At 42.2% G+C, this 19,743-nt stretch overlaps 1 protein-coding gene across 7 annotated transcripts in view; it reads left to right on the forward strand.

Annotated features, from left to right (window-relative positions):
- ATRN (attractin) overlaps nucleotides 1–19,743 on the forward strand; it is a 223,408-nt gene that overhangs the window by 26,961 nt on the left and 176,704 nt on the right. Inside the window, exon 1 of one of the 7 annotated variants that reach the window (XM_067533640.1) lies at nucleotides 12,648–13,182. The exons of the other annotated variants lie outside the window; for them this stretch is intronic. Within the exon in view, the coding sequence (XP_067389741.1) occupies nucleotides 13,181–13,182 (2 nt within the window). The 5' untranslated portion in view covers nucleotides 12,648–13,180. Of the gene's footprint in view, nucleotides 1–12,647; nucleotides 13,183–19,743 lie in introns of those variants that run through there. 7 annotated transcript variants of the gene reach the window in all.

Raw genomic sequence — 19,743 nt, forward strand, 5'->3', positions numbered from 1 at the left:
CCTGTTTTAAAGGACCCTGGGCTCTAACAAGCACACTGGGCTGTGCATGCATGCTGCATGGCCCTGTGTGCTGTAACAGTTATCCTTAAAGTAAGGAAATGTTGATTTTTGAGTTACAGGGGAACCATCATGGGACCATGCTTTCATTTCTCATTTGTAAAATGGGGAACAGAACATTAACCTTTGTAAAGCGTTCTGAGATCCTTGAATGCAAGGCTTTACAAAGTATTGTCCATGGAAGGGAGTCGAATTAAATTAGGTTCGTAAAGCCAAAAGGGAAACTTAGCTATTACACACCCAATATTATTCAAAGTATATTGCACTGTAAAACTTATCTGATTACATTTAAGTTAGAAAAGGCATGCTGATGTTTGTTTATGTCAGCAACATGTGGAAATAATTACCAAAGAAAAAAACATACAAGCCTTGACAATTTTTATGTCTGGTGACTTTTATTTACATAAGAGATAAGTGATTTTATTTACATAAGAGATAACAGTGACCAGTGGGTTGTCATACTGTGTGTGATCTTTCTTCAAAGATGGAATTTATTATTTTTATTTATTATTTTTAGATTTGTAAGTCAACAATAAACAAGAAGCCCTATTTGAACATTTGAGGTGCCTCTGTCAGATAACTGCAACTACAATAAACTAGAAGCCCACACAAGTTGTTGTTTATGTGGGCCGAGTTGTACACCTAGTGAGAGACCATCCTATCAAGCTGCTGCCTGTGATGTGTAGGCAGCAGCAGGCAGTGCCAGAGAAACTCACCTGTAGCACCCTACTAAATTTACAGTCCATTGTGGTAAATTTCATGGTCCTAGGATTTAAAAAATCTTAAAGTTTATGGTTTCATATATTTGAATCTGAAATTTCACGGTGTTGTAACTGTGGGGATCCCAACCCAAAATGGGATTGTGGGAGTGGTGGGTCGCAAGGCTATTGTAGGGGGTTGTGGTATTGCCACCTTTTATTTCTGCATTGCTCCTCATGGTGGCGCTGTCTTTGGAGCTGGGCTCTCAGCCAGCCGCCACATAGCTTCCCGGAGCCAGGAGAGATTCCCTGAGGGGGGTCTGACCCAGCCCTAGAAGCGACAACAACCCCATGTCATGCCACCCTCACTTCTGCCCTGCTGCTGGCAGTGGTGCTGCCTTCAAAGCTGGGTGCTCACCCAACAGCCACCGCAGCTCTCTGGCTGTCCAGCTTGGAAGGCAGTGCCGAAGTAAGAGTGACAATATTGCAACCCCAGTACAATAACCAGATTTCATGGGGGAAACCAGATTACATGGTCCGTGACGCATTTTTCATGGCTGTGAATTTGGTAGGGCTCTACTTATCTGCCTGCTGCATCCAATGGACAGTCTGTCGGCCTTTTCTCACTTACACCAATGGAAATCAGGCTTTTCCAGTTTTCCAATTTTTACCAGAGTTAATAGGTTTTTCCAATTGATACCTCGAACATCCCCTGAAATTTTGGAGTTGATCAGATGAATGGCACCACACCCCTTCACTGCAAAGGTTATGTGATTGTTAAGGAACCAGCAGTATTGTCTGTTGCAAGCAAGTGGTGGGAAGACAGAAGCACAGCCTTTACCCCTGAATCTGAATGCCCTTCCTTTCTAGAGCACCAGTCATCTGAGGATCTCAAAGCACTTTACAGGCCTGAGGTAATTCACCCTTCATCCTTGCTGGGACACCAGGAGGCAAAGGAAAATAAGATCCTTTAGTCTTTTCCTGCTGCCTTGATGCCTTCCTGTTCCCCCCTCTTTCTCTAACTTCCCCAGGCTTGTTGCCTTTTATTTCTCCACGTCCTCCCACTCACACCAAGGATGCTATTGAATCCTCTGTTCTCCATCCCTGCTCTCACTCTTCCCACCCTCCCAACTCTTGCTGCATTATAAAAAAAACCAAACAAACCAACCCACACACTCTAAGTTAAAATAAGGGGCTACTAGAAGTGCTCATTATAGGGTGCATAGTGTTTCTAGCCTTATAGTACTTATTTACTGTCCCTTCTTAATGACTAAAATGCCAACCAGCAGCGTCATAGGAATAATTAACTAAAACTGCATGAAGCAGATACAAATTGGGAGAATAGAATAAGGAAAAATATTTTAATAAAAATATGGTAACTGTACAAAATGGTGATGTTAAAACAAAATTTGCATTGTCAATGAACTCTTCTTTTCTACTTATGATATGAGTGGCCCATACATCAGTCAAAACTTCATGATTTTCAGGTGTCAAATATGGCTTTGGTTTTTGTTTCTCTCCTTCCCCTCCCAAATGGTTAAATCAAGAGCAACTGGTAAGATCAGTAAGTCCTGCAGAATTTCCTTTCCTGGCAAGGCAGTTTACTTTTAAACTTTCTGATGATATGTGAGTAGTGTTGAGCAAGTGTTTTTTTGTTAATTTGGTGGGAACAGATGGGATTTGATTTTTCTCACAATTATGTCCAAGAATAACTCCTATTAAATCATCTTTGAGGAGGTGGGAAAGGTACATGTAGCAGACTGGGATTTGGAAGCAATGATATTACAGCTAAGTCTTCTCTCAGGCAACTATTCTTTTACTGATCTGCAGGAACTTCAGTTTAGTTTGTCTAAACTGAGTGCTGCATTTAAAGGGACCTGGTCAACTTGATTTGTTTTTAAATTGACTAGAGCATGCTTTAAATAGTACATCCCTTAAAAACCCTTTTACATTTTATTTATAAGGATTTCTCTGCTTCCTTGTTACTGTTCGTAAGGGTCTCTTCAGCAAGGGAGAAAAATAACTATACACGAGAAACAGTGGATTACTATGAGGAAGGAAATTAAATCTGTGTGTTTAGACATACCCCAAGTGGTAGTAGATTGTACACCACAAAGAAAAACCCGGGGCACTAAGTCATGGGGCTTGGGCTGGGCTGCTAAAAATAGCAGTGTTGACATTGGGATTGGGGCTGGAGCCCAGGCTCTGAAACGCGGGGAGAGTCTTGGGGCCTCGGCCCAGCCTGAGCCTGAATGTCTACACGGTATTTTTAGCCTCGTAGCCCTAATAAATTGACTGGAGTTCGGAGACTCAGCGCCGTGGGTTTTCATTGCAATACAGATATACCCTTAGAAATCAAAAGGTTGTTGGCCATGACCTGCACTGCACACTGCCTGAGCTATTTCACAAACAGTCAGAGCTGCTTGTAACTTAAACCCTACCACTTCCTGTATTATGAAGATTCTGTAGTGGATTCATAGTTACCACGTGACACTGATGAAAACTGAATTTCCGCTTTATATATGAATAGTGAATCCTCCCCAAATTTACAGCACTTACTCTTTGAGTGCAGAAAGAATGTCCTGAAAAATTTCAACTTTAGTTTAGTGTGAGATACAAGCCTTTAAAAATTATCCTTTTATGGAGGTTTTTTTTTAGTGAGTCTGCCTCTTTTCCAGAATCCTGTAGCAAAGAAATTTGTGAAATTTGATTCTGAAAATAAATGCATTTGCAGATAATTCCAAAATCTGACATGGGTTATTGAAGTTTATTATGAAAATCATTATTATAATTTAATAGTTTGGGCATTGGATACCTAAGAGAGTACCTTTCTTCCTAGGCAATCCTGCTGTTGTTGCATTCAGTAGTGTGGGCACTCCAGCTGAAACTCCCTGGCTATAAATGGTAGGTTGTTGTTGGCAAATATGCTTAGTGAGAGTCCCCTGACTTTGAAACTTGCTCCATTCTGGGTTCTGATGGACCGAGAGAGAGAGAGAAAGCGAGCATGTCCTTTTGCTTTCTGGAAAGAGGTGTGCTTCATAATTGAGGATTACATTATATTCAGAAAAGCTGATCATTTGTCTATGTGGGAGGATCAGTCTTTCATATTGTATTTGGTATTGTGTGTATTAATTTAAAAGTGAATGCCCAGGCTGTAGGATAGGTACCCAGCAAGAATAGATAGATGTTAAAGACACAAGGTGAGTGAGGTGATATGTTTTATTGGACCAACTTCTGTTGGTGAGAGAGTTAAGCTTCCGCAGAGTCAGGGGAAAATCCCAGTCCTAGTGGTTCTGGAACAGAAAGTCAGCAATAGTTTTCCCATCTCACTGTCATTTTGTGGGTCATTAGGAATTTATAATTGATCAAAACAGTTTGTGGGGTAGGAGAAATAGCTGACTTGAATGTGAAAATGCCTAAGCTGAAAAGTCTTAACATCCTTGATATTTATATAGTGCCATTAAATGAACACTGCTGTACAAATTGTAAATATGCAAATACAGAGTTCCTACTGCTGAAGAAATCTTGAAGATAGAGCAGAAAAAAAGTTTTTGTACCCAGTTAACTCATTTGGACTCATACCAGTCTGAAGCTAAATATTGCCCTCATAGGTCATGGAGATGGCTGTGTCTTCTTTCCAGCCACTTCTACAAGTCTTGGAAAAGTCTGGATCTCTGCAAAAATAGAAGTCAGTGGTCCCCAAATTGTGGGGTGCGCCCCTTGGGGCACAGAGGAACATGGGGGGGCGCAGCGGGGATGAGCCAGTCCTCATGGAGGGCGGGGAGGGAGTGCCAGCCAGCCCTATTCTGTCCCCAGCTCTGCCCACAGCCACAGCTCTGGTTCCTGGCCGAAGCTCTATTCTTGACCGCGGTCCCAACAACAGTTCTGGCCCTGACCCAAGCTCCAGCTTCGGCTGCAGCTCCGCTCCTGGTCCCGGCTCCTGATTGTGGCTCCCAGGGGAGGGGAGGGCGGCGTGGACTGGGTAAGGGAGGAGGGAGTGACAGAAAAATTTTGGGGACCACTGTGCTAAGGACTGCTGCTCCACAAGAGCAAGAAGAGGTAAGGAACTGCTGGCTATCACTTGAAGATGCCAGTGGTTCCGGATTCCCCAGCAGGAGAGAAGGGTCTAACCACTGGGCAAAAATATTTATAGGAATAGGAGGAAAGGGAGATCAATTGGACAGATGGTCTGTACAGGGAACCAGGGTGTAGGAGAGATGAAATGAAGGCCAGAATGGTTGAAACGTACCTATATTTTTAGTTGTTTAATGAAGCAAGTGCTCTCCAGATATGTCCCAATGATGTTGCATGAGATGTTTAGGATGAAAGGGGCCTACGGAGCTTAAGTAATTGTCCATGCTGTGAAAAAGTTTTAGAACATCTGAAAGTGATAAATGGTACAATGCAGACTTACGCTATGTCTATACTGCAGTGCTAATTCGAATTAGCTTAATTCGACTTTCAGAAACCGATTTATAGAAAGCGCTGCAGACTGTCCACACTATGGAGTTTTTGCTGGTTGTTTGTGTCCACACTGGCCAGCCTTAATTCGAATTAGAAAGCAGTGCAATGTGGGAAGCTATCCAACAGTACAACTAACCACGGAGGCTGTTGTGAGGAGTGTCATCATCCCAGGATGTAGCGCTGCCTCCCCCACTCTCTTCTCCCCCCACCCCCCCCACAGGAAAAGGATTTTTGTGCTGTTTTTTTTACTCCCCCGATCGCCATTGCTGCAGAAACATGGAGCCAGCTGAACTGTGCTCTCATTTTGACTGTGACAAATACATCATGGCTTATCCTGGATTACTTTAGAACTCGAGCAAGAATGCGAAGAAGAGTGATCTATGCCTCCGTGGATGCCGTGCTACAAGAGATCCAGCAGAACAATGACCCTGTATATTGCTTGCCTTTGATTTTTCCCTTCACCAGACCAACCACCCCACCTGTATGCTGTTTTCCTTTAATGATCATCCCACCACCCCCTGTATATTGCTTGCCTTTGATTTTTCCCTCCACCAACCCACAGACTGTATGTTGTTTTTCTTTAATAATCATCCCACCACCCAAGCCCCTTTGATATCTGTGCCCGAGAATTCCCTCCTGACCTACATGTGATTTAATAAAGAAACGTTGTGGAATGATGCAAACCTTTATTTCTTTACATTCAAGTAATGGAGGATGGGGTTCTTTCGCTGTCTCCAGGGGTAGGGTGGTAGCTTACTGGCCAGCACTCAGCATGGCTGCCACAGCTTTCTGCTCACATCTGGGGTGGAGGTAAGCACATAATGCCTCCTGGATAATCTCTTCCGAGACCTATTGGGGGCTGGGGAGGGGGAAGGTGGCATAGCCATCTGTTGAGGAGCATTACTGAGGGGCTGCAGGGGACTCTGTCTATGAGATGCCGTAGAATGTCTGACTGGTCCCGCATGAGTTGCAGCATCTCTAGCGTGGTGCTGCGATCCTTGTCCTGTATTTGTCCCATGTTATGGGACAAGGTCAGCCACCTCTCTCTTTGCTGTCTGTGCGGCTGCTGAAGCATTCAGGAGGTTCGCAAACATGTCATCTCTGCTTTTTTTTTTTTTTTTTGCTTTTTTTTGCTTTTTTTTCCTTTTTCTAATCTGAGACAGTTTGTCAGCAGCACTTAACTGTGGGTCCACTGCGGAGGTGTCTGTAGAATGAAAGATAAATAACAAGGGAGCCACAGTTAGCATATTAATACAGTGATACAAATCTTTCCATTTCACTGATGGAAAGCATGATATAATGCATCCACATGTAGCACTGAGAATAAACTCTTAAGAAAGTATCAATTTCCATGATTGGCCATTGAAACAATGTAGCAAAAAATTTCCTCTCACTGCTGCATTTAAAACCCATTCACCGTGCGGGGAGGGGGGTGGTGAAATCTTTCAAAGCCTTAAAGGGACAAACTGCAGGGCTTGCTGGGCATTTAAAACCCATTCATCGAGTGGGGAGAGGGGGTGGTGAAATCTTTCCAACCCTTAAAGAGATGAACTGCAAAGGGCTTTTTTTTTTTTTTTTTGGGGGGGGGGGAGAGGGGGATGATCGCAGCTTGGATTTTAAACCCATTCACTTGGGGGGGGGGGGGTATGCTGGCTGCCTTGCTTGCAGAGAAGAATCCTACAAGGCAGCCCTCCCCTGAACACTTTTTTCAAGTGAGGGAGGGATAACAGATTACATACGTTAAATTGTCAATGTGATATCAACAAATGAGAAATGTAATATTTTTTAACACACAGAAAACAAACATTGAGCCCTGGATAAGCACCCATGGCAGTCAACAAAACGCATGAGATCCCCCTCACCCGCCCCTCTCCCCCAAACAATGTGCAAGGACAGAAATATTAATGAGAAAGAAAACTCACCAGATGTGCCTTCCACGGGATCATTTGTGCTGTCCTGTGTGCTGGTGAACTGCTCGGAGGTCAGGAATAACTCCTAAGACCTCAGCTCGACTCCATGCTGGAGCACGTTTGGGCTTTTCAGTAGCCATGATGAGAACAGTGGGAAAGCTCTCTCCATGCTGGCAGCAAACACAGGAAATGAAGATTCAAATTTTCCCAGGGCTGCTTGAGAGAAGGGGACTTTGAAATGGGGCATTATGGGATAGCTTCCGGAGGTCAATTATTTCGAATTAAGACCAATTGCATCTACACTGACACTAATTCGAATTAACAAATTCGGATTAGGTGCTACGCCACTTGCAGAGGTGGTTTTATTAATTCGATTTTAAAGGCTCCTTAATTCGAATTAACAATGTGCAAATGTAGACGTGGGAGTAATTAAATTCGAATTAAGGGACTTTAATTCGAATTAAGCCACCAGTGTAGACCAGGCCTTACTGTGAGGGAGGATCTCAAGATGGATTGATGAAAGGATGCAGATTTTTTTAGCAAGTATTGTATTAGTATTATATGTACCTAAAATACACTTTTCTTTTCTGCTCCCTTTTCAAAGCAAAGTAACTCCAGTGCAGTTTGCATTAGCTGTTTCTATGAAATCTAAGTAGAACAGGAGGAGGGCAGACCTTTAGTGCAGGTATAATGTACAGGAGTAGGAAATAAAAATAAGCCTTTTTTGGTTTCTGGGGTACCAAGTAGTCTTCAATTTGCTTATTCTTTTCAGGCTTGGAATAAATGCTGAAAGGGAGTACTTAGTCTCTTTTGGAGAAATTGTGTTCTTAATGCACCTGGATTCTTGAAAGGTTAGGGTTGCGTTGGTAAAAATAAATGATTGATTTTTTGTATTTTAAAAAAATCAGATTCTTATTTGTTTGTTTTTTCTTTTGAAAAATCTGTTTAAAGTTCAATGTGAAATCATGACAACCTATGTTAAGGCCTAAATTTGCTATAATCTATTAAAAACATTTAATTTAAATCAATAATATTTAAATAGTCCATATTTGCTGCCAAAGTTTTCAAGAAAGTCAGACCACTGAACTGGTGGAAATTGCTGGCTAAGCAACTGGAAACTGAGTTTGTTGAAGCGCTAAACCAGCTTTTGACAGCAGTAGCCTCGTCTGCAGGCACAGAGAATATTTTTTTTACTTCAATTTATTCAGTTAGTTCATTCAAAATTGAGAAACTGGTTGGGCATTGAACAAGCAGGAAAGCTTGTTGTCCTCTTCCAATCTGTGAATAAAACCAAGATGTAAGGGGATGAGATCTAGTTCTAAAATCTTAAAGGACATGCTGGTCAGAAAAAGTCAGGTAAATTTGCTAACTACAGATATTCCTTCCTTCCTTTTAATAATTCTATTAATTGTAAATGCAAAACATGTTTTGATTAAACTTTTTTCTTATGTATCCAGCATATTTAAAGTAGCTTTATTTAACTAATAAGAACAATTATTTAGAAATGCTGTTTCTGTGCATTTTTAATTGAAGTCCAATTTCCATTCAAACTCAGCTTGACACAAATTGTGAGTAAATCATTAATCATCTAGTAAATAAGAAATATCATTCACTATTTTCTAATATAAAAGAAAATGTAAAATTTAAGACTCTGAATAAATTTAACTATATAATTACTTAAATGTGCATAGATGTAGTTTGTCCCTCTTGCTAGCAAAAAGTACCATATTATACAAACTAATGAGACTCAACCGTTCTTTAGGAAAATAACTCGAAAGTACAAATGCAAAACAGGATTAAAATTGATTTATTTAAATCATGATTAAATTAGTGGTTTTAATCACATTGATTTAAGTCAGTGGACCATGCTTACAATTGGTATTTGAGCTTGTCTCCTGCAAATATTAACCAATCAATTTTTTGTGTGTAAAAACCTATTTCATTATTAAATATAATTTCAAAACTTCTTTAGCATTTGCTTTCTGATACTTAATTGTCAAACACTATTGTCAGAGTGGAAGGAAGTATGTGGGTAGTGTCAGACTCTACTTTTTTATTTGAAAACTATTATGAGCACTCAAAGTGTTCTTGTATAGCATCAGATCGATATAAACAAAATCAATTTGGACAAGCTACCTAAAATGTACATTGCAATTTAGAACTGATCTGTAGATATTGATTTGTTAATTTATAGATAAGCTTCAGTTTGTCAGGGCAGCTTAAAAAGTTTTAGAATCTGCTTGGTTATTATATACTCATCTTCCCCTGGGAGCTTCATCACATCCCAGCTGGAAATTGAAGCATCTCTTGCTTATCCATTACGTTAATGGTCTGCATTCAAGGTATAAGCCCATCATTGTTCCAGCTGAAGGCTGAACAAAACTTTAATCTTGGGCCCTAATTGTTCCTTAACCTTCAGGAAACTGACTTTGGAACCCAACTGGAAGACAGAATAAGATAGAATTAGGAGGGGGAGAGAAGCAATTTGCTGCTGTGGGTTCAAATTTGGCTGCTTTCAAGATGTATAGATTGTGAAGAATTTAAGAAGTTGAGTTTCATGTTTGTAGCCCTGGGAGAAGGAAAGATCCGCAGTGAGGGAGGTCACCATGCTTTTTTGGAAGTTGGCAGGTTGATGATCTCTTAATTCCATGATATAATTCATTATGTTCGAGGGTTAAATGCAGGGTGGTGCACTTTGCTCCCAGAAGCTGACCATATGCCTCTAAAATACTGTCGACTCCTGCTGTCCAGGAGGGAGGAGTACATGTCTGGAAATCAAACCCTCTTCAATCCCATAACAAAGCAGATACACAATTAGGCCATTAGTCCAGCCCTCTTACCTGCATTTAAATGTAAGTCTTCAAGTTGTTGTTCTTTCAAACTGGGGCGGAATATTGATGTGGCACTAAATCTTGAAACATTTGTGTAGTTTCAAAAATTATAGTTATGATGCCATATTTACAAGGTACACAGGTGCAGAATACTATAATTTAAGCTCTTGTACATGTATTTAAGATACATATTTGGCTAATTGTATGTTTCTAATTTTGGGAAACTACTGAATTATCAGTAGGCAAACCTTGCTTGCCCTTTGCAACTGATTGTGAATCACAGTGACCTTTGAAACAGAACGAAGGCTGAGAAAAAAAGTGTAAAGGGAGTGACTGCTAGAAGCACTGACACAGATTGGTAGGTTTACGGGTGCAAATTGTATCCTGAAATTATTTAAACAACTCTTTGTGAAATAATTTGTCACTAACTGAACTCTTGCTCTACACAGGGCATACAAAACTTACCCAAATCATTGTAACCAGAGGACTAATGTTTAGGCTATGTCTATGCTACCAATTGATGTTGGTATAGCTTATGTTGCTCGGGTGCAAATAAGCCACCCCCCTGAGCAACATAAATTACACTGATCTAAGCACCGGTGTGGACAGCGCTATGTCGGCAGGAGAGCTTCTCCCGCCAGTATAGCTACTGCTGCTTGTTGGAGGGGGATTAATTAAGTCGAAGGGAGAGCTCTCTCCAATCGGCTTAGAGCAGCTACATGTGAGAGCTTACAGTAGACCAGTTGCAAGCTCTCTAGTGTAGCCATAGTCTTGGTCTTGGTCTTGGTTTAACTAATGTTAACTTTAAACTAGTTTATTTAAACTGAAACTAACCCCTGTATGGGCATTCTTGAGTTGATTTAAACCAATTTTACTTCACTTTAACTTGTATTGATAAATTTATTGTCAGAAGCTCAATTGATACAACCAGTTTTAAACCCATAACTGTGCCCACACAGGGATTTGCATCAGTTTAATGAAATTTGTTTTAAAACAGATTTTAATTAACACAGTGCCACATCTGTGTGTAGACAAGGCCCCTGAAGAATGAGATCCTAATTTTGCATGTATCACTGAGACTTGGCTGGACAATACTGAACTGTTATCTTAATTTTGATGAAATAAGTGAGCCCATAGAGTCAAAGGTGTTAATGTATCTTGTTACTGTATAATAGTTAAACAGGATTTTTTGAATGCAGAGACCTTTTGTCTGCCTAGTTCCATGGCAAAAACACTAGAAAATTCATTCCAAAGTTTAGAGATTTTATTGATTAGAGAAGGAGAAGGAGAGAAAATTAAAAAAGACATAAGCATGTTAAAACTGACAGTGATTGTGCAAGACAAATAAAATCAACTTACCGATATTCTTTTTCAGAAGGGGGGTATTGTTTAGAATTTTTTGTTGTGCAGTCATCCTTTAGTGGCCAAGTAAAGGCTAGTTTTGTTGAATTTTGAGTTGCTCATTGAATGATAGTTACTTTTCCTGCTTTGTCAAAACAGACACAAAAGGGGAGGAGACAGAGGAGTAGAGGTATGGCACTGATATAGAAGAGTCTGGATTGCTTGGTAAGTGACCAGAACGTGTTGCAGTACGACTAAATGAAAAGTCGTACTTCTAGGAGCAAAGAATATAGGCCGTATTTACAGGGTGAGGGATCTTATTTGGGGAAGCAATGATTCTGAAATAGACTTGGGATGTCATGCTGGATAGTCAAATGAACATAAGCTTCCAGTATGATGCTGTGACCAAAAGGGCTAATGTAATCCTTGGTTCCATGAATTGGAAGAGCAAATAGAATCAGAGAGGTTATGTTACCTCTGTATTTGGTACGAATGTGACTGCTACTGAAATAATGTGGCCAGTTCTGGTGTCCACAATTCAAGAAGGATGTTGATTAAACTGGAGAGGGTTCAGAGAAAAGCCATGAGAATGATTAAAGGATTGGAAGACATTGTGACAGATTTGAGGAACTCTATCTGTTTAGCTTAACAAAAGTCAAGAGATGACTTGATCAGTCTATATGTACCTATATGGGGAGCAAAATTTTGATAATGGGTTCTTCAGTCGAGCAGACAAAGGCATAACATGATCCAAAGGCTAGAAGTTGAAGCTAGACAAATTCAGACCAGAAACAGGGCACAGAATTGTTAACTCTGGTGGGTGTGTCTACACTGCAAGCAGACACTTACCGCTGGCCAATGCCAGCTGTCTCAGCCTTGTGGGGCTTGGTTTAAGGGACTGTTTAATTGCACTGTAAGGTTCTGGATTTGGGCTGGAGCCTGGGCTCTAGGACCCTGAGAGATAAGAGAGTCCCAGAGCTTTGGCTTTAGCCTGGGGCCAGAAGTCTACACTGCAATGAAACAGCCCTGCAGCCTGTACTCCACAAGCCTGAGTCAGCTGGCACTGGCCAGCTGTGGGTAAAATATTGCTGTGTGATTCTTTACAGAGATATCCCTAATTACACTAAGTCCTTAAGGGTATGTTGTCTATATTGCATTATAAGTCCAGGGTTATTGGGACTTAAGTCAGCTGACCCTGGGTGAGCGAACCCAGGGCTTGAGCATCTACACTGATTGTCAGCCTTAGCTTAAGAATTGTCTAAGGTAGACTTGAACCTGCGGCTCTGGCGTCCACACTGCAGCATGCAGATCAGAGTCAAACCAACCATATCCCAGACCCCTACGCATCCTCCTGAGATGAAGCCTCTCTAGCCCTTTGACCACGGTGCATTATGGGAAAACTTGACTGTCCATCCTACATGTTAGAGGAAGTTGGAACAGCCCACTAACACATTCTGCCAAGCACTCAGTTTGGTCTATGCTCTCCCAGTAACAGGAGCCAGGAATATGGAAGAAACACTCTTTGAAGAGTTCCTATTGTTTACGCTTTCACTCCTCTGTCAGGAAGAGGGCAGAGCTTCTGTGATATGTTGGTGAACATTTCAGCAACATTTTCTGTCAGGACGGAATCTGACAGAGCTTGTGATGGAGGAGGACACACATGGCAGACTCGAACTGCTCATGACACTCAGTACAGCCTCTGAGGCCCCCTACTTGGACAGTCGCTTCTGGAGCAGGGCCACAAGCACAGACTGGTGGGACCACATTGTCACGCAGACCTGGGACAACCAGCAGTGGGTCCAGAACTTTCACCTGAAGAAAGCTACATTTCTGAAGCTTTGTGAGCCGCTTGCCCTGATCCTCCAGCGTGAAGACACACATGTGAGTGGTGAAGCTGGTTCAGAAGCGGGATTGCTATAACTGTCTGGATGCTGGTTACCCCAGACTGCTGCAGGTCCATTGCTAACCAGTTTGGTGTGGAAAAGTTGACTGTGGGTAAAGTGATGGTTGAGGTTTCTGAGGCAGTCAGGCATATGGTTTACCCCAAAGTGGCAGACATAAGATATTGCTGAGCTAATTGCTGGCTTTGAGAGAATGGGGTTTCTGAACTGCACCAGGGCCATTGATGGGATTCTTGTCCATCGTTTGCCCTCCTCAAGGAGCACATGAGTAGATGAACATAAAAGGGTACTAAATTGTTATACAGGCCCTCTTGGACAACAGAGGTCAATTTATGAATGTCAATGTGGGTTGCACTGGAAAGGCTCATGATGTTTTATAGCTGATTAGGAGTCTACATTCACGGTCAGGCTGGGACACTATTTCCACGAGATGACATTGTCATAAATGTCGTCACAGTCCCCACTGTTATTCTGGGGGCCCCTGCATACTTGCCTTAGCTTATGAAACTATATCCTGATTTCAGAGGCTCTGGCAAAAGAGGGTTTAATTGCACTCAGCAGGTGTATAGTGGTTGTTGAATGTGCTTTTGGCAAATTGAAATTCTGTTTGAGATGTCTACAGACCCATTTGAATTCCAGCATCGTCTGTGCTGTCTACATTACTGTGGCTTGCTGTGCTTTTCACAATCTTTCTGAAGCCAGAGGTGAGCCGTTTCTCCCTGAATGGACCTATGATAGCAGAGGGCTGCTGAATTGGTACACCAAAGTACACCAACCACAGCTGGAGCTAGGAGCACCTGGGCAATGCAAGTCAGGGGTGCTTTGTGCTCTCACATTATTCACTGCATGAGCAAATGAAAGAGGGAGAATAGTATCTTTATGAATGTGCTTGAGGGAGGATGGGAATGGGGCTGATTGTTTGTGGGGAGGATTTCAGTGCTTGGGGTGGTGTAGGGAATAAATTGCCATGCAACATACTTGAGTGATGTTACCGCTTCTCACATGGGGGAAGGGGTGATGAGTTCACAGTATAAGGAAGTAACTGATGTAACAAACTGTCTTGAGCAGTATTGTTTGCATACTAATTCCCAGTTGCCTCAATTACGTGTCTACCTTTATTATTTGAAATACACATTGTATGATGTGAGACAGTGAGAGCAATAAACTTCCGTGATTAAAACAGAAATCTTTATTTATAAGCATGTATTAGAAAAGTACAACATTTAACCCATTGCCATTGCCCAGCTGCCATTACCACTCCAAAACACCAGTAACAAAAGAACCTTAAAAAACAAACATGCACTTTGGGTTTTTTTGTTTTGAACAAGTGCAAACGGAGAAACCATGCACAAGACAGAAACCCCCTACTGTTGCATGTCCCCTGACTCCCTGTTCTCCTTTCCTTTCCTTGCCATTTGCCAGACACTTGGTGCTGTTGGAGGCAGGAGGAGGCATCCATGAGGGAGGGGGTCAATATGGAGGACTGCATGGGGCAAGTTTGCCAGGCCCAATTGCATGGGCCACCCAGCCATGGAGCTTTCCAAACTGTTTGTGGACTGCAGCAGTGTACCATGGAGGAGACTCAGGCCGTGATGTGGGTAATGCAGCAGGTACTCTTGCAGCCATTAATGATAGCAACCCATCAAATAATTTTCTGTTGAGCTCTGTCCTCTTCCTTCGCCCCAGTTCCTGCTCACACACTGAAACCCTGTCTTCAAGCTGTGAAGTCAGTCTGAGTGAGCCACTTTTCTCTTGCTGCAAGTTCCTCTGTCTTTGGTACTGGAGCTGCTTTTTGACCCTGTCCAGAACTTGAACCATAAGGTTGTCACGGAAATGCTTGCTCCTGGAATGGTGTGTGAAGGTACATTGATCCAGGGTTCTGTTGCAGTGTGAACGATCTATGAAGGTACTACAGCCTGTAGAGGTTGAGGGGCCTGGAATAGGACAAGACACAGAGGGTTATTGTCTCAAATAGCACAGTGCAGGAGCATAGAAAAAATGTCAAGGACATAAAATGTTACTTTTCCATACTGAACTCTTCAGTATATTCTGAGAGGGATGCTTCAGACCACAAAAGCTCCTTGGTGAATCACAGTGAAAGAAGTGTAGAGAAAATGTAAGTTAAAAATTCACAGCTGCTTTTTTTTTTTTTTTAAATTGCAGAACTATTTGGGTTGGGAGGGGCAATCAGTGGCTGTGCTTCAAATGCTTTTTCTATCATTTAAGGACTTCCATGTTTTGGATGACTTACTAGTTCTTGTGGTGCCCATCTGGCAAAGAAAGATGTTATTTCAAGCTGCTGGTGGGAAACCAGCAGCCTATGAAACTGAATTATTCAAACGTATAGTGGTTGAGCAGCACATTTATGAGTGGAGTGGGCTGGTCAGCTACCAAGGTGGCCCTGGAAAATATGCCCTTCCCTGAAATGCGACTGTCTATCTGAAGTTTCTGCTTCAGGAAAAATTTGCAGCTCTCAACACCTGGGATTGGTCAGCATTCAGGAGGGAATCAACAGGATGCTGAGTTAGCTTCTACATGGCTTAGCCTGTTTTGACGGCATACAAACACACAGTACGCCACAGTCATCCTCCTTACCTCTCCTCCCCCTTTCCCTCCCGACACATTTCTGGACAAAATTTCCAATCCCAGTTGAATTTGGAATAAATGATTTTGTCACCTATGGACTGCGTTAAACTGAAATGGACTGGATTTGTAAACAGAACATGTTTCCACGTCCCCCGCCCCTCCGCATGGTTCATTGTTTCCATACGGTTTATTACACCATTAAGTGGTTACAAAGCAGTGTACTTACAGGCATGGCAGTGTAAGATTATTTTTAAGAAACAGGAATGCCCTAGCAAAAATTTGCTCCTTTCCAATAAAAATTCACTTTCAAGATTGTTTTACTGTTTGCATTTCTCAGTTGCTATTTTGAACTCCGTGGGTTGGGGTGGGGAGGAAGCCAAGCTGCTGGCATACAATCCACCATTAGCGGATACATTCTGCTAGCTGGGTGTCTAATAAATTTTGCATTGGTTCATAGAATGGAAATCCCTCATATTCTTATATTAATAAATATTAAAATGGAGCCAGAAATCTACCAAGCTCCAGGCAGCTTCTGTACCTTCTTTGTCTGTTGCCAGTTCCATGGCAGTGACCTGTCTGTGCCTAGGGTAGCCACTTGAAAATACCAAGGTCAGGGCAGGCTGTAAAAGGAGAGCAGATTCTCTTGGCACTGGTGGGTGACACTGAAGTCCGACTTCCCAACCAGCCACAGACAGTGCTTCTGATTCCCCACACTGGTTATCAAGAAGGCAAAATAAAAATATACACAGCCCCCTTCACTGCATTTCAGTCTCCGGCTCCCAATCAGCCACTAGGTCCAGTAAAGAGATCAGTTATTTAAAACTCTATGCTCTTTACCAAAAAGGTTCTCCTGACCCCAAAGGGTCAGCCACAGTACCAGATCAATATAAGTTTGGATCTCACCCAAAATACCACGCTGCCAGACAATCCTTTAGTAACTAAAACTAAAGGTTTATTATAAAAAGAAAGAAACAAACTATAAGAGAAATGTTAAAGGATTAAATCAATCAGATACATACAAATGATTTGAAAGTCCATATATATCAGGTTTCCAGAAGAATTGTGGAGTTTTCAGGCTTGTATAGTCCCTCTGGTGTACATCCAGTACCTGGATGGGTCTCAGTCCTTTGTTTCACAGCTTCAGTTCAGTTCAGTTGTAGATGAGTTGATCCAGAGGTAGGCTGGAGACTAAAGATAGACTAAAGACAAAATGGATGTCGTTCAGCTGCCTTTTATGTCCTTTGGCCTTGGCCATGCTGCTTGTGGAATTTTACAGGAATAAAATGGAGTCCAGAGTCACATGAGTAAGTCCTGGTGACTCACCAGGTATATCCCTGGCTTCTCCCCCTGGGCCCTTGCACCTGTGAATTTCTTAATGGGCCATTAAGCAGGCTAGTGCTGCAGCCATCCTGTCTGGGGTGTCGCCCAGACACAGCACAATTTGAAATACAGATATAACAAACATATCCATATCTTCCATTACACGTATAACACATGGACATAAACATTATCATCTTACTTAGCACATTATAGCCTTTCTAACAGTACGTGACACGGCATATCTCACATGAATTATTATGATTTTGACATACTGATGTTAAATAATATAATAAATGCCCCTTCCTCCCCAGTCTAGCCAGCGTGACAGATATCAAAAAGCTTCTCCGAGTATGACCCCAGAATGTGCTGCTGCTGGTGCTTCAGTGACAGTCTCCTCTGAGACCGTTTTCAGTAGCAGAATCACTTTTTGCTGGCCTCACTCTGCGCCTTCTCCTTGCTCCCACCAGTCCCCATGCTGGATTCTGGGGACAGCAGGTTGCTAGCCTGGCTTACCAGGCTGTCATGCACCGTTGTTTGCTCTGGGCTCAGTGCAGCACTGATCAGCTGGTCAAACTCCTCATAAAATGTCCATGAGTTGCCCAAGGTGTGGTTCTGGTTCCTGATTCTCTGGTCTTGAGCCACTTCATCTGCTCCCTGCATTGGTTACTGGTCTGGTAAATTTGCAGTGCTGCCAGTTCCTTCACTATTTGTTGGTATAGTGATCATTCTTGGTATTCTTACTAAAGGCCACTGTTTTGCTGGCCTCACACTAGAGATTCATCAAAATCTGACTGTGCTCCCATGACCCTTGAAGCAGTGTGCTTTGCAAAGGACTTCTAGTCCGTCTCCTTTGCAAACTCAGAAGGTTCTGTGATGATATGCTTGCAGTTCAGTGGTCTGAAAACAACAAAAGGGTTAACTCACCAAACTGCTGCATCACCACAAGAGGAGTTGCATCCATTTTTCACTGTAGTCAATTGATGGCTCTTGGGATGAAGAGGACAAAGGAAGTTGGCCCGTAGGATTGTGGGATACTTTTGGTGGACTAACAGCGCCTGAGTTGAAGGGGGCTGTGTCTGCATTGTCCATCAAATTTGATTGTCTAGGGGTATATCTACACTGCAGATAGACAACCTTGGCTGGCCCGTGCCAGCTGATTTGGGCTTGCGGGGCTCAGGCAAAGGGACTGTTTAACTGGGTGTAGACATTCAGGCTTGGGCTGCATCCTGAGCTCTGAGACCCTCCCACCTCTCAGGGTCCTAGAGCCTAGTCTCCAGCCTGAGCCTGAATTTCTGCGCTAGAGCCCTGTGCAGATAAAAATTTGTATTCGCATCCAATCTGTCGCAAGGGCTCTAATCTGTGCCTCAGTTAAACAGCCCCTTCTTCTGAGACCCTTAGTCTAAGTCAACTGGCATGGGCCAGCCATGGGTTTTTAATTGCAGTTTAGACATACCCCAGTGCAGAGGTTCTCAAACTTACTTGATTGTACCCCATTTCTTCTGTCTATAGTAGTTGACGCCCTCCCCCATCTGCCACACAAGTACATATGCCGATTAAAAAAAAATCAACATGCAATTCTCACTAAATATTAAAAACAGTAAGGCATTGTTTCAAACAGAACCAATGATCCATTGTAATAAGAGCAAAAGCAAAAATGCGATTGCGGGCAATGCTTGCAATTAAATGTGCACACCGCATTGTAGCAAATGGATTAATGTACAGATGGCAATAACTTGGTATAATGATATGCAGACTTAACAGAAATTTGTCAAAATGCACAGTGCCATTTGAGAACGTATGTCTGGAGGAATCAGCTTTGTTAGTTATTTATTGCTGTGGGTAAAATGTGCGCAATAGGTTGTTGGATTTTCTTTCCCCTGAAGCTTCTCAGAACCCTCATGCCCCCGAATATATTCTGTGCCCCCTCCAGTGCAGCCTGTCCCCCAATTTCAAAACCTCTGCCCTAGAGGACAAAGAAAGTGAGCCTATGGGATTGTGGAATACTTTTGGCGGACTCCTAGAGCATGAATACTAGGGCTGCGTATACACTGCAAAGCAATAGGGCTTGTACCTTTGGTCCCTCTGACTGTTAGAAACCTTAGAGGACAAAAAGGTCCAATAAAAAGACATAAACAGTAAAAAAAAACAAACTACTTTTATTTCTTAAACAGTTTTGTGGGATTGAAAAAAAATGTATTCTGAAGCGCGCCTTCTTTACATTTTTCAACAGTTTATATTCCCTATCCCGGCCAAAAAACGTTCCCCATTGGCTGAGTAGTAAAAGGTTTACAACTTTCGCAACCGCCTATTACATACATTTTCTTCTACATACAATACATACATCCCATGTTCATGCTAATGAACTAATTTTCTATGCAAGGTGTGTGTTAATATTCTATTACTTTTTTAAGCATGCATTTAAGCAATTTTTGTGTTCAGGGTTTACGATTAGATAGGGCTCCCTCCCTTCAGCAGAGGGTTAGAGAAGGGCTCCCTTTCTCCAGCAGAGGATTAGATAAGGGCTCCCTTTCTTCAGCAGAGGATTAACCCATTGCTTCCCTAAGCTAATTTCCTAATATTGAAGCCATGAATTCCTTTTTTATTACTACAACTATTTTATTTCTTTTAGACTCTT

Source organism: Emydura macquarii, unplaced genomic scaffold (genome assembly GCF_026122565.2).
Source record: "Emydura macquarii macquarii isolate MOO-44397 ecotype Brisbane River unplaced genomic scaffold, CSIRO-AGI_Emac_v2 contig_3345, whole genome shotgun sequence".
Classification (NCBI taxonomy): domain Eukaryota; kingdom Metazoa; phylum Chordata; order Testudines; family Chelidae; genus Emydura; species Emydura macquarii.